A 14,289-nucleotide genomic window follows, 5' to 3' on the forward strand; every position below is an offset into this window, starting at 1 on the left:
TAAGTTTAGGATTTTGTCTTAAGTTAGTTCTGTGAATCTGGCCCTAAGAGTCAGTGCATGATTTGAGACTTTAGTTAGATATAGATATAAGATGTCGCTAATGATTTAAGAATCTGTATGGAGAGGTATTGGTTTTAACGGATTAACATCAAATCAAATAAACTTCATTCGGTTTCACACAGGAAGACCATAAAAGTTACAAACTTGCATATACATAAAAACAGTAATACATTAAAACACAGTTTAAAAATTAAAACCCACTACGTAATTTATAAATAGAACCCGATACCCAGCCTACCAAATTAATCAGTAACCATAAAGTGCAATGTGCCAGGAGAACATATCTCCCTATCATATTTACTGATTTACATTGTTTGTATTAAAGATCAGTATTCTATGGTTGATTATATAGTAGGTAATGTTGCCCATCACTTGTGTCTAAGGGTATATATCTGAATACTTGTAGTTGATGTATTTGAGTGTTTATCTTTCCATTTAGTGGGCTTTGAGCCACAGACAACAATACTTTGGGGTCATTTTATGAGACATCTTTGCATCTTTCTTCCCAGATCAGTTATGGTGCAACAGACCCTTTACTAAGTGATCGGAATCAGTTTCCCACATTTTTCCGCAGTGTCCCAGATGAACTTTCCCAACATGCCGGCATTGCTGAATTACTTGTCCATATGGGCTGGACCTGGGTGGGGATTGTGGCATCCCACGATGACGACGGCGAACAAGAAAGCGAAGAACTTGAAGCTGTGATGGCCAAGTATGGCATATGTGTCGAATTCACTGAGATGGTGTCTTCAATGCCCCAAATGGTGACAAAGAATGAGCAAAGTGCAATGGTTATCTCAAGATCATCCACGAATATCATTGTTCTCTGTGGCTCATCCTCCGCTCTCTTTCTGTTTCTTCACACTCAGTTGGTACCTGTTCATGTTGGGAAAGTCTTTATCATGCCTGAGAAATGGAACCTATATGCAAGTCTGGGCACCCTATTCCCATCCCCCTTCAGTGGAAGTTTGTTGTTCGGATTCCGGCATGGTGAAATACGCGGGTTAAGGGAGTTCCTCCAGGGCATACACATCTCCACACGCCCTGAGGACATCTTCATTAACGATTTCTGGGTGATGAGCTTTCACTGTGCACCTCTGTCGCTGAGTGGGTTCAAGAAAGAAATGTATGATCTCCTCTTTGACGGTCCACTTTCTAACTGCACAGGGAAGGAGGATGTGAAAACCCTGCCCGCTTCTAATTATGAACTCTATAACTTTAGGACTTCTTACGCTACTTACAAGGCAGTCTATGCCATGGCCCATGCCTTACATGAGATGTATGGAAAGCGCTCTAAGATGGATCCACCGGAGCGTAATATGGAGTATGAGCTGAAAAAGAAGGTACTTGTCTTTTGCATTACCATTGTGTAGGATAATGATGATCATTGTGTGTGGGTGTCATCCCTCAATCTACCCCAGCCTATCTAGGACCTCCCCATGTACTGAGGATGTAACCTGATCAGAATTGACACAGGGTGGCTAATGTGTGGCAGATGGTTTCGTGAACCTGTCCCGTTGACCCAGTCACTAAAACATTGAGAGCCAATGTGTTTATTCTGAGGAGTACCACCTGAATTTAATATAAGGGAGATAGATTATAAGCAGGATATAATACTCTGTGCATCTGCATATATGGTATATGCCATGGCCTTTTTTGTGTGCATTTGATTGAACAAAAAGTATTTGGTTAAACTCAGTATTCAAGGGGTTACATTTCTACAGTAAGGTAAGGTCGCCCAAGGAGCCCTCATCACTATTTGCAGAGTTATTTCCATGTGTAAAGTAAATGCTACATACAGTCTGCAAGGCAGAAATTAGAGGCTTTCTCCCGTCGCTTTTGCTGTACTGCGGTGGTTAACTCAAATTTGACCTTTGCTCTGTAGCAATAAATGTATGAATGCGGGTTATATATATATATATGTCACACCAACTCCTGACTTTACCGCCTCCAAGACGACTGGAAATCAGGACGCGGACCACACGGCAAGTAGGAATAAATTGTTTTTTTATTTTCTATGCAGACATGACGCGTTTCGTCCGGAAACTCCCGGACTTGATCACATATATATATATATATAAATGCTCACTTTCCACCTCCTATCTGGTGCACTCGCAGGCGGGTGCGGCTGGCGCCGTGGACAGCCGCGTTATCTCGCGCTCAATTTCTTCGTTATTCCAAGAAGAAAACCGCACTCAGAGGAGAGCTTTTACAACAGTCTTCTTTATTTTCAAGCGAACACACGCGTTTCGGCTTCAAGCCTTCGTTGGTGTTCATGACACCACTAACATGACATACAAATAAAGTTTCTTAGTCTAGTGGTAATCAAAAAGGGACCACAACCCTATTGTAAACAGTGAACGCCATCTTGGAGTGTGCAATGTAAATTACACGTAAGACTCCCTCACTTGAAGCATATAGCAATTCAGTAAAGCCACAACATTATTTAGCCATAAATCGGCATAATCTTGGCCCCATAAAATCACATATTTACATAGGGAATAACAGTTTATACATGTGTACCATTACATTAGATCAAGCCGTGGATCGGCTTAGGTCCCTTATACGAGAGCCACTATCATACTTGATATACTTGATATACAATTCATCCGACATACACAATTTGCACTCCGGGGGTAAGCGGCAAGTTTTATTTCAGCCCAATATATGCATTGAATTACAGGTAACTGAAAACGGACAATGAATTCAGCGTATGGAAACATAGCGGCCATTTTGGAATAGGTTAAATAACACATTTGACATTGATATCATATCATTTAAATGTCTTAAAAACCGCTATAGCCGGTGAATTAGGTGTATATTGCTGTATACCTAATCCACCGGCTATAGCGGTTTTTAAGACATTTAAATGATATGATATCAATGTCAAATGTGTTATTTAACCTGTTCCAAAATGGCCGCTATGTTTCCATACGCTGAATTCATTGTCCGTTTTCAGTTACCTGTAAATCAATGCATATATTGCGCTGCTAGACGGTCATGAATGTAAACATTGACGAAGGACTTTGCGTCCGAAACGCGTCTGTTACACGAGTTTGTGGGCTGAAATAAAACTTGCCGCTTACCCCCGGAGTGCGTTTGACATTTCTTGATGGAAATGGTTTGAGCCTGAATAATCGACCGCGAGTATCGGCGCGGAATCTGCACCCGCTGGTGAGTGCCTCGGGACTGCCGGTACAACTGGGAGCTTATATATATATATATATATATATATATATATATATATATATATATATATAATTATTCACTGAAAAAAACAAAGGTTACAGGGACGTTATAGTTAGGCTGAAATTTCACTCATACAAAACCACAGAACTTCAGCTGTTATAGTTAGCTTTGCTAACTATAACTCGTGCCCTCACAATGCACTGTTTATGACCTACATATTACATCATTCATGACATAGTCAGTGACATCACTGATGACATCTCAAATTACATCAGTGATGACATCATCCAGTGCCTGTGAGTGTTTTTTAAACGTTTTTGAGTGATAAATATATATACCAAGGTGTATTGTTGAATCAGTGGATGTATCCGTGACTGTATGGATGACTCAGTGGTTGCGTGACTGACTGTATAAGTGAGTGATTAGGTATCTCAGTAAATGTATGGGTGAATGACTGTTTGTGTAAATGTGTGTATCTACCAGTTGATGTCTAAGTGGGTGTATGAGTGTGTTAGTGGGTATGCGAATGGCTATATGGGTGATTGATTGGTTATCTAACTACGTCTATGGTTGTTTGGGTGTCTGTGTTTGTGAGTGAGGAGGTGTGGGACTGCTTGCATGGATCAGTGAGTGGGTGAGTCAGTGGCTGTATGGGGTACAGTTGCATGTGTGAGAAGGTGTATGGGTGAGTGAGTGTCTGTATGACTCTGTCAGTGATTGGGTGCATGTGTCAGTATGACTGAGTAACTGAGATTGTAAAAGGCAGAATACGTGAGTGACAGAGTATATGAGTGACTGTATACATGAGTGAGTGAATGTGAGAGTGGCTATATGGATGAATGCATGCTTCTGTCAGTGGCTGTAAAGCTGAGTGACTATGTGTTACTATTTGTCTGAGTAGGTAAGTGGGTGGGTGTGTAACTGTTTGGTGAGTATGTGGCTGTATGATTGACTGTAAGAATGAGTGTCTAGAGGTGTGAGTAGTTCTATGGGTGACTCACTCAGTGTGAGAGCGCCTGTATTGCTGTATGAGTGGATATGTCAATGGCTGTATTAGTGAGTGAGTGGGTCTATGAGTGACAGTATGGGTGAGCGAGTGGATGTGTGTGTAGATCAATTAATCAGTGAGTGGGTGTGTAAGTACTGGTGTGGCTCTGTGAATGGATTTGTGAATGGTTATATGGGAGTGGCAGTGGATGTATCAAATACTCTATAGGGGTGGGTGTGAGTGGGTGCGTCAGAGATGCTATGGATGATGTCATCACTCATGTCATCAGTGATGTCATTTGAGATGTCATCAGTGACTTCATCTGTAATGTCACTGACCATGTAATGAGTGATGTAATATGTGAAATCATAAGCAGTGTATTGCGGGGGCGGGAGTTATAGTTAGCTCAGCTAACTATAACGGCTGAATTTCTCTGGATTTGTATGAGTGAAATGTCAGTCTAACTATAAAGTCCCTGTAACCTTTGTTTTTTCTTTGAATTTCAAAAACTTTTTAAATGCTAATTCCTATCTATAACGTCCCTGAAACCCATGGTTTTTCAGTGAATTTCTAAGGTTTTTTAAATGCCAATTCTTAACTATAAGCTCCCTGTAATCTTTGTTTTTTTTCTGTGAATTTCTTAGTTTTTTTAAGTAGTAGTCGTATTTGTGTAGTGGTGGAGAAATGGGGCTGGGCCTCTGACCAGCTCTCAGGAATTCCATTGCATAGGACTTACCGGAGGCACCAGGAGGACTTCTTGGCCCACAATGTCCCTCAGAGTTCAAGTGGACGTCATCCCCCAAAAAGTAGTGCGCCAAGAGGCCTGTTTGAAGAGTGGTGGAAAAAGGGGGCGTGGCCTCTGAAGACCTCTTAGCAATCGGGGTAGTTGGCCCCAAGGAAGTCAATGAAGGCGCAGAAGACTTTGCAGAGAAGGAGCCGTGCTGGTTTGACTCCATATGTCAAAACATTTTAGCGCAAAACAATGGCCCTGATGCAAAGGGAGGTTTCTCCCTGCATATCTGTGTCATTGTTTTATTTCCCTTCCTGAGACAGACATGCCTTGTATAGTGGAACCAGGAAGGGAAAATGGAAATCCAGTGATGGTTGCTTCGGCCTTAAATAGGGCCGGGCGATTGTTAATGTCATCTGTCATCTGGCAACCCAGTGGCCAGATAACATTCAAGGGTGGTGAAGTCAACTAAGGCTCCACTGTTGGAAACTTTGCAGTTTCTATCAGTCGCAGCAGGCATCATTAGAGAGTGGTGGGGTGAGCAAACAGATGGTGAGTGGGTGACTGCACACCCTAAACAAATAAAATAAATAAATAGGCACTAACCTAATGGTTGCCCTCCTCACTCCGGTCCAGTTTCTTGTTCTCAGCTCTGCCTCCAGTGCGGGACCCTCAATATCTCCCCCAGCCAATCCTGGTGCAGCTCTCATGCTGTTAAACAGGATTGGAGGTAGAGGCCTTTCTTGGCACTCCCAAGGGCACTGGAGGCCTGTGTTTGGTCTATACCAGCTGTCTTAAGACAGCTAGGTTAGAGGTCGCCAAGAAGCCCAGCCCACCTTCCTCCCTGCTGCTGTCACTCAGGAGGCCCTGCCTCGTCCTGACGCTCAATACAGGACGGGTGGATGAAAAATAAAATGGTAATAAGTTAACTTTATTACCATTTTATTTTTCATCCCTGCGTTTTACTTGGGGCGTTTTGGTTAGTGAGGCGAAGCTCCTCTGCTCAAACGGAGGAGCGGCCCCTGGTTTCTAAGCTTCTGAAAGGGGAAGAGGAATTAAGAGTTCGGCGATTTTGGCGTTTTATTCACTCCAACAAACTCTAAATGACCGTCATAATATACAATCACCACCATATATTAGCTCTCAGTACAGATCTTTAAATATGAAAAGGATACATGGTGCGTCCTTCCTTGGTATAGGTACTACAAGCCCCTACTTTTCTCCCCTCTTTTAATGTGTTTATATCATGTTGGTACCCTGGGGAGCCATTCCATCAGGAAACACACAGGCTTATTTAGCGTTCTTTCCAGGGCCAGACTGGGAACCAAAACAGGCCCTAGCAAAGTGCTCGGCCGGTGCCCTGGGGGGTTTGAGGGTGTGGCCGCGGTGTTTTCCAGGGCCGGTTCCTACCGATTTTGTTACAGGGCCGATATTGCAGCTATGTTGCAAAAACATTCCTGTAACAAAAAAGGCCCACCAGGGACCCAAAACCAGCCTCCACCCTGGCGGCCCACCGGGGAAAAACCCAGTGCCCGCTACGGCCAGTCCAGCCCTGGTCCTTTCCTAAACCGATGTATCTTTGACAGGTCAGAGTAGGACTTTCAAGAATCATTGAATAATTCTGTCACTGCAGTTTATTGTGATTTCCTAATGCCCGTGCTGTCTCTGGCTATATTTTCTGCTTTATGTCAAGTATCCACTCTATCTTTTTTCTACCAAGAATCGGAAAAATAAATAACCTCTCCTGACACATTTTTGTTTGCAGCTGCATAGCTATATAAAGAACATTCGCTTCCAGAACACGGTTGGCGAAGAGGTATTTTTTGATGATAAAGGAAACTCTCCTCCTGTTTATGACATCATCAATAACATTGAATTAAGTGATGGAACTCGCATGGCCAACACTGTCGGGACCTTTGACGCATCAGCGCCTGAAGGGAAACGCCTCCTCATCGACAGAAGCGCCATCGTATGGCCCAGTCGCTTCCATCAGGTTAGACTGAGTACCGTTGGCGCATGTCTCGAAGCATTACGTTGATTGTTGGCGCCATTTTGTGATGTACTTTTCCATAATAAGTGTCAGGGCGTCATGTTTAAAGAGAGAGAAACTAAAAAGAAAAAAGAATCAAAAAAGATTGAAGTTTTGTAATTTTTTGGGGTATTTTTTGTGGTCTTGTAATGAGGAGAGGATGTGGCCTAACGGTTAGGGCGGTGGCCTTCAATTCTGGGGAACCGGGTTTGAGTCTCGGCAACGACGCTCAACATCCTGTGATTCTGGACAAATCACTTAATCTCCCCATGCATAACAAAAATGTGTCCTCATGTAATGCAACTGGTGCTCATGTAAAGCGCTCTGATACCTGATTTCGGGCCAAGTTTGCGCTATATAAAACTTTGAAAAAAAAAAATCAGGTAGCCGAGGTGTAGTTTATAGATGAATTTATTAGTCTTAGTTGCAGATTAGAATATTCATAGTAGGTTCTTGGTTTCGTCTACACCTGGCTGCCTCTCTTTTGGGTGAAGTTATAAAAGAGACTGGCACGCAACGCCCATTGTGCTCAAAGTGCTTCAGCCCCCTTCCCCCGCCCCCCTTGTGTGTCAGCCTGGGCTGAGACAGCTTCCCGGGCACACACACACTTGAGCTTATCGCAGCCGCACCCGAGTACTTCACAGGTCTTTAAAAGACCATTTAAATCTTAACTAGGCGCCTGCCAGAGATTAATGACCAAGCAGGTGTTAATGTGGGCAGGCATACCCCGCAATCAGGAAGAGGGGCATGGCAGCCAACCCAGGGCTGGAGCACGGATTGCCGAACAGTTCTCGGAATCCGATTTGGTTGTATTTTTCTGCTTCTATTTATAAAAACAGACAAATATTTTTTCGTCTGTATTTATATGTAAAAATCCGTTTAAACGGAAAACTGGGAGCCTTAAGTATAACCCACAGGTCCTTAGGTTAGCCCCACCAGGAGCAGCCTCCTAGCTGCCCCTCCCAGACCCCAACTGACACACCGCACAGGCCCCAAACATTCCATTGCATCCCCACCCCGACATTCCACACAGCACATTCACACTGGCTGAACAGCGAGGGCCAAAGCAACAGGGAAGATACATAGATAAATACACAAGGTATAACAGAATGTTAATGTTAATGGGACTTATTGAGAGCACGAATACCTGGGGGGTGTCTTGGCGCTATTGACTGCAGTATTTCCTCCCAGTAACTGGGGGGCATATTACCAACAACTAGCGATAATTATCGATGTGTTGGCTTAGCAGCAATATTTTTATCGCCAAGCTGCGGCAATTTTTATCGCTTAGGAACCTTTCTATTATCAAAGTTTATCTCCTAAGCGATAAAAATTGCCGCAAATGCATGAATATCGCTGAAAAGTCCGCGATATTCATGCATTACCGAGCTAATGCTCTTAGCCATGTTATCCACCTACCATTGGATAACATGGCTAAGAACTGCTCAGGGGCAGGTGTTAGCTTTTGGAGATGTTTGCGCTTAGCGCGAATATCTCCAACAGATGGTAATAGGAGATAGCGATGTTAGCGACTGTTTCCAGTCGCTAACATCTTGGCACGCCCACTTTGCATGTCATTAGTTATAAATTCACTGACATGCAAAGCGGGGCCCAAGATGGTCGCTATCTCCTACTAGCTGTCGCTAACTGGTGTTAGCGACAGCTAGGTAATAGGGAGATAATTTTATCTCCGCTTTTTTGGCTTTAAAAGCCATGAAATGTTATCTCTGCTTTTTTGGCTTTAAAAGCCAAGAAAGCGGAGATAAAATTATCTCCCTATTACCTAGCTGTCGCTAACACCAGTTAGCGACAGCTAGTAGGAGATAGCGACCATCTTGGGCCCCGCTTTGCATGTCAGTGAATTTATCACTAATGACATGCAAAGTGGGCGTGTGTTGTACAGTGCTTAGCTCTCTTCTTAGGCTGGCACTCTAGATCATTGTGGGAGTTCCTGGTTCTGGAGTTCTCATGTGCCTTGTTGGCAGTTGGAGCTCTGGTCAGATGGGGGATGGTCCTACTTGCTCTGTGCTGCATTAAAGCTGATTTCTACAAGTACTTACCTGTTGGACCTCGTTTGTACTTACTACATTTGGCGACTTGGACTGGCGATATAGCATCTGGCCACAGCTTTGCTATTTGGTTCTGCAGCTGAAGAAAGATTACAGAGGAGTAGCGTTTCCATTGCCTTACGAACCCTTTGCGGCGAGCAGTGTGGAGTTAATCCTCTTACCAAGAGGGTAATTGCGGTACCTGAAGAATTTTATGAAGATTTCATTTCCCGGCATCGTCGTTGTCGAGGAGGGTGACGTCAGCCTAAGGATCACCTCGGCAACCTCTTTAACGACTTCGCAGTGGAAGTGACGTCAACATCGTCTCCCGGGTAACGTGTGAGCTGGGGAGTTCTTTTGGTAACCTAGCAACTGCTGAAACGCACTGCTGAAGCGCATTCTGTGCGCGTCTGACTACGTTGCAGCTCTGAGGTCAGACGTGTGACCGAGCTGACGTAAGACGCAGACGGCCATCTTGGGTGATTTGTGCATAGGCTGTCGGAGGTCGCCTAGGAGACGCGACTCACCGGAAACTTCACCGTTTCGGATAGGAGCTGCGTGGAGCTTCGGGGGAAATTGGATATCACATTTGGAGGTGACCGATATTTAATAAGTAAGCGTTTGTGTTTTAAGCTGCTTTGAAAAAGAAAAGACATTTCTTTTTAACTTCATTTTTAACTCCAAACGTCAAACTTAAGAGCTACTACATTGTGGTGTGACTAAAACCAAAGTGCTTTTTGTCTTATTAAACTCACCTGACTTTCGTGACTGGGATACACTGGTGTGATGGCGCAACCAGTCAATGTTGCTCTTCCGCCACAATTTTTGAGTGAACCAGGGAATCCGTCTACGGCATGGGAGGATTGGATAGTTATGTTCAATAACTACATTGAGGCTCTGGATGGGGAAGATTTTTCACCTAAGAGGAAAAAAGCTCTTTTGATGACTACATTAGGGAAGGAAGGACAGCGTCTGTTTAAATTTTTACCGCAAGTATTACCTTCTGGGTCACAGGCTCAATTGGATGAGTTTAAAGAAGCAGGAACAAGACTGGAAACTAGATTTGGAAAAGAAGAAAATCTTGTCTTGCAAAGATATAAGTTTTACAAGAATAAGCAATTGGAAGATGAGAGCATTGACGATTTTGTCGCACGCTTACGCGAACTATCTGTGAAGTGCAACTTTGGTCAAATGGCTGATGAACTAATTAGAGATCAACTAATTGTTCAGGCAAACAATAGGAAGGTCCAAGAACGATTGTGGGCAGCAAAGAACCCGACTTTGAAAGTAGCTATAGAATTAGCTAAAGTTGTGGAAGAAAGTGAAAAATGCATGAAAGAGTTACAGAAGAGTGGGTTAGAACCAAGGGTTGCAGAAGTTTCTAATAAGGTGGTGAATAGTGACAATAGTGATGGGGAGGCGGCGGCTGTTGCTATTGTCAGGAAAAAGGGTTATATTCTCCAAAAGAAGAATGTGCAACAGCAAAATAATAGTAAGAGTGGTTCAAAAATGTGCTCGAAGCTCGGGAGTTATTCGCATACATCAGATGCTAAGTTCTGTTTTGCGAATAATAAGGAGTGCTTACGATGTGGAAAGATGGGGCACTTTGCCAAGATGTGCAAAAATAAAAATAACTCGAGGGTAACAGTGGTCAGCTAGTATGGTGAACTGAAACGTGATGTGAATAAGATTTTGGTTCTGTGCAATACAGTATGCTCTTGTGGGGAACGTAGAGGGAGAATTCCAAAGGCAGATTTTACGATTGATGGGAAGTCTGTCAATTTGATGGTTGACACAGGCTCAAAGTGGACCATTATCCCAGTATCCTTGATGAGGAGTGTGTGGGGTGAAAGGATTTTAAAAGAGTGTGACATTTTTCCGTCTGGCTATCAAGGTGAGAAAATTGATCTCTTGGGCTACTTTGAGGGTAAGATTGAATTTAGAAATAAGTCAGCATCTGATAAAGTGTACATCTCAATTGATGGGCCAGCCATTTTGGGACGCCATCATCAGTATGATTTGCATATAGTAGTTAATCCTAGGGCTGATGATCCGGTTTTAAATGTTGACAGTTCTTCTTTGAATGAGATTCTAGAGAGATTCAAAAATGTTTTTAGGGATCAGTTGGGGGAACTTGTAGGTTACTCTCATCATATAATCCTCAAGGAAGGTAGTTGTCCTGTCCAGCATAAGGTGAGGAGGGTCCCTTTTGCTTTGCGGAAAGAGGTTAAGGCTACTTTGGAAGAAATGCTTCAAGGGGGCATCATCGAACCTGTTGAAGTGTCCCCGTGGGTTTCACCAGTTGTAATTTCGCAGAAACCAGACAATAAAATTAGATTTTGTGTGGACTTGCGTTCGTTGAATAAATGTGTGGTAGCTGATGTGTTTCCGCTACCAAATATTGGTGAGCTGGTGTCGACACTTAAGGGGGCCAAGTTTTTCAGTAAATTAGATCTAAAGCATGCTTACCATCAAATCTGTTTAGATAATGATTCAAAGCATTTGACTGCTTTCATCACTAGTGAAGGGACTTTCCAGTTCACGAGATTACCGTTTGGGCTTGTCTCTGCGGCCAGTGTGTTCCAGAGATTAGTTTCGGAGGTTTTCAAGGGTTTAGACAAGGTGTTATATTTTCAAGATGACATCTTGATCTATGGAGATTCTCTAGAGGAGCACAATGGGATTCTGCAGAGTGTGTTACGAAGAGTGGATGATGCTGGTCTTACTTTGAGGAAGGAGAAGTGTGCGTTCCTTCTGAGGGAGATAGAATATTTAGGCTTTTGTCTGTCTGAGGAGGGTATTAAGCCTAAGAAGAACTTGTCAGAGGCCATTGAATTGGCTCCCTCCCCTGTTGACAAAGATCAACGTCGGTCCTTCATGGGTTTGATTGAATTTTACTCGAAATTTGTGAGAGATTTCTCAGCTAAGACTGCTCCCTTGAGGTATTTATTGAAAAAAGGTGTTAAATTTAATTGGACTGTTGAGCATGAGTCTTGCTTCGGTATGATTAAAGGAGAACTTAAGTCTGCTAACGTTCTTACCCCTTTTGATACTGGTCGTTCCTCTGTCTTGATGGTTGATGCGAGTGGGGTAGGACTGGGTGTGGTGCTTTTGCAAAAGCATGGAGGGGAGGAGAAGACTATCGCTTTTGCGTCCAGGCCCTTGTCTGTCTCGGAATCAAATAACTCAGTCATAGAGCGTGAGGCTCTTGCAGCTGCTTGGGCACGAGTTACTTTAGGACCTACTTGTGGGGGTACAAGTTTGTTCTTCGTACTGGCCATAAACCACTTCTCAATGTTTTAGCTCCTGGTGGTACTGGGAAGGGGTCTCCCAGGTTGGCGAGATTGGCCTCTCGTCTACAAGACTACCAATATGAGATTGAGTTTGTTCACGGCTGGAAGAACATTCAGGCAGATTGCTTGTCTCGCCTTCCTGTACGATCTGGTGAGTGTGGCGATTCTTCTAGTGCTGTCTTTGATGACTTTGCGGTTGCGGTAGTAGTAGATGATGTTTTGTTTTTGGGAGGTGGTTCCTTTTCTCGTGATGAGTGGTCGAAGGGTATGGAGGAGGATCAGGTTTTAAGGGCAGTTATTAATCTTGTCTCAAAGGGGGCAAGAAGGGAAAGCACTGTTGAGCCTCAGGTCAGACCCTTTTTGAGGGTTTTGGATGAACTTTCCTTGGAAGGGAAGGATGTGTTGATGCGAGGTGATCGCTGTATTCCTCCAAGTTCATTGAGAAGTGGAATTCTCGGTTTGGCTCATGAGGGCCATTTGGGTCAGAGTCTCACCCAGCGTCGTGTTAAAGAGAACTTTTGGTGGCCTACTGTTGATAGCGATGCTGTGGATTGCGTGGTGAGGTGTAGTTTTTGCAAAGAGGGGGGGAAGCGTTTAAAAGTCGTGGGATCTCACTCACCACAGAAAATTGGGTTTGAGAATTTACCTTGGCACAGTGTCTGCTTAGATTTCATAGGCCCTATGAGTGAGTTGCCTATGAATCAACGTTTTGCCATTGTTGTTATTGATTGTTACTCGAAGTGGCTTTGTGTGCAGTTTGTGAAGGAGATTAACACCGATACCACTATTAATTTCCTGAAGGGTGTCTTTTTGAATGAGGGATATCCGTCTGTCCTTATCTCTGATAATGGCACTCAATTGACGTCGTTGAAGATGGCTTCGTTTGTACGTGAGTGTGGCATCAAACATCAGAAGACAAGCCTTTACAATCCGCAAGGGAATGGTCTCTGCGAGAGGGTGAATCGTCTTGTGAAGGGGGTGATTCAAATGTTTGTGGAAGGTGGTTGTTTTTCGCATGAGCGTGTGCAAGAGCTTGTGTGGGCTTACCGGTCAACACCTCTTAAGAATGGAGAAAAATCTCCTTTTGAATTAATGCGTGGGCGTGCACCGGTATCAAGATTGACTCCTGCTTGGTTAAGGTCTTTGGATGAGGAGTCTTTACCTTCTGGTGATGATTCTTTACCTATTTCTGTGGGTGATCTAGTTAAAGTAAAGCCGGGTAGGTGTGCTAAGGGTCTTAGCAAATTTAGGGGTCCCTTTAGAGTCAAGAAAGCTTTTCCACATTTTGTTGTTTTGGACAATGGGGAAAGTTGGAATTATAGGAGGGTGGCTCTATATCAAAGAAAGAAGGATGTTTCTTCTGATGGGTTGGTGGGTGGTGGTTCTGGGAGGTGTAATGGGTACTTGTTAACTTCTTGTGGTGGTTCTTCTTCCTCCTCTCAGTCTGCTGTACGGGGGGAGTTGGGTAGTGGTGATGCTTCCACTTCCTTGTGTGTGCATGGTGGTTCTTCGATTGATTCTGTCCCGGTTGATTCTGTCCCTACTTCTTCTTCTTCCTCCTCATTTGAGGCTAGGTTGACGAGTCCTCGTTCTCGGCGTCCACCCACTTATCTGGATGACTATGTACATTGATCTTGTTGTTTCTTTATTTTATTTTTGTTTTCTTTTCCTTTTAAAGGGGGGAAGATATGTTGTACAGTGCTTAGCTCTCTTCTTAGCCTGGCACTCTAGATCATTGTGGGGGTTCCTGGTTCTGGAGTTCTCATGTGCCTTGTTGGCAGTTGGAGCTCTGGTCAGATGGGGGATGGTCCTACTTTCTCTGTGCTGCATTAAAGCTGATTTCTACAAGTACTTACCTGTTGGACCTCGTTTGTACTTACTACAGCGTGCCAAGATGTTAGTGACTGGAAACAGTCTCTAACATCGCTATCTCCTATTACCAACTTTTAGAG

General features: G+C 43.7%; 1 protein-coding gene across 1 annotated transcript in view; it reads left to right on the forward strand.

Moving 5' to 3' along the window:
• The first annotated feature begins 686 nt into the window (after window positions 1-686).
• The window catches only part of LOC147709603 (vomeronasal type-2 receptor 26-like), a 29,709-nt gene continuing 16,106 nt past the window's right edge, over window positions 687-14,289 (forward strand). The window contains exons 1-2 of the mRNA XM_086926056.1: window positions 687-1,403; window positions 6,733-6,960. Coding sequence (XP_086782182.1) covers window positions 687-1,403; window positions 6,733-6,960 — 945 coding nt within the window. The remainder of the gene's footprint in view (window positions 1,404-6,732; window positions 6,961-14,289) is intronic.

This window comes from Lissotriton vulgaris, chromosome 6, assembly GCF_964263255.1.
Source record: "Lissotriton vulgaris chromosome 6, aLisVul1.2, whole genome shotgun sequence".
In the NCBI taxonomy this organism is placed as follows: Eukaryota; Metazoa; Chordata; class Amphibia; order Caudata; family Salamandridae; genus Lissotriton; species Lissotriton vulgaris.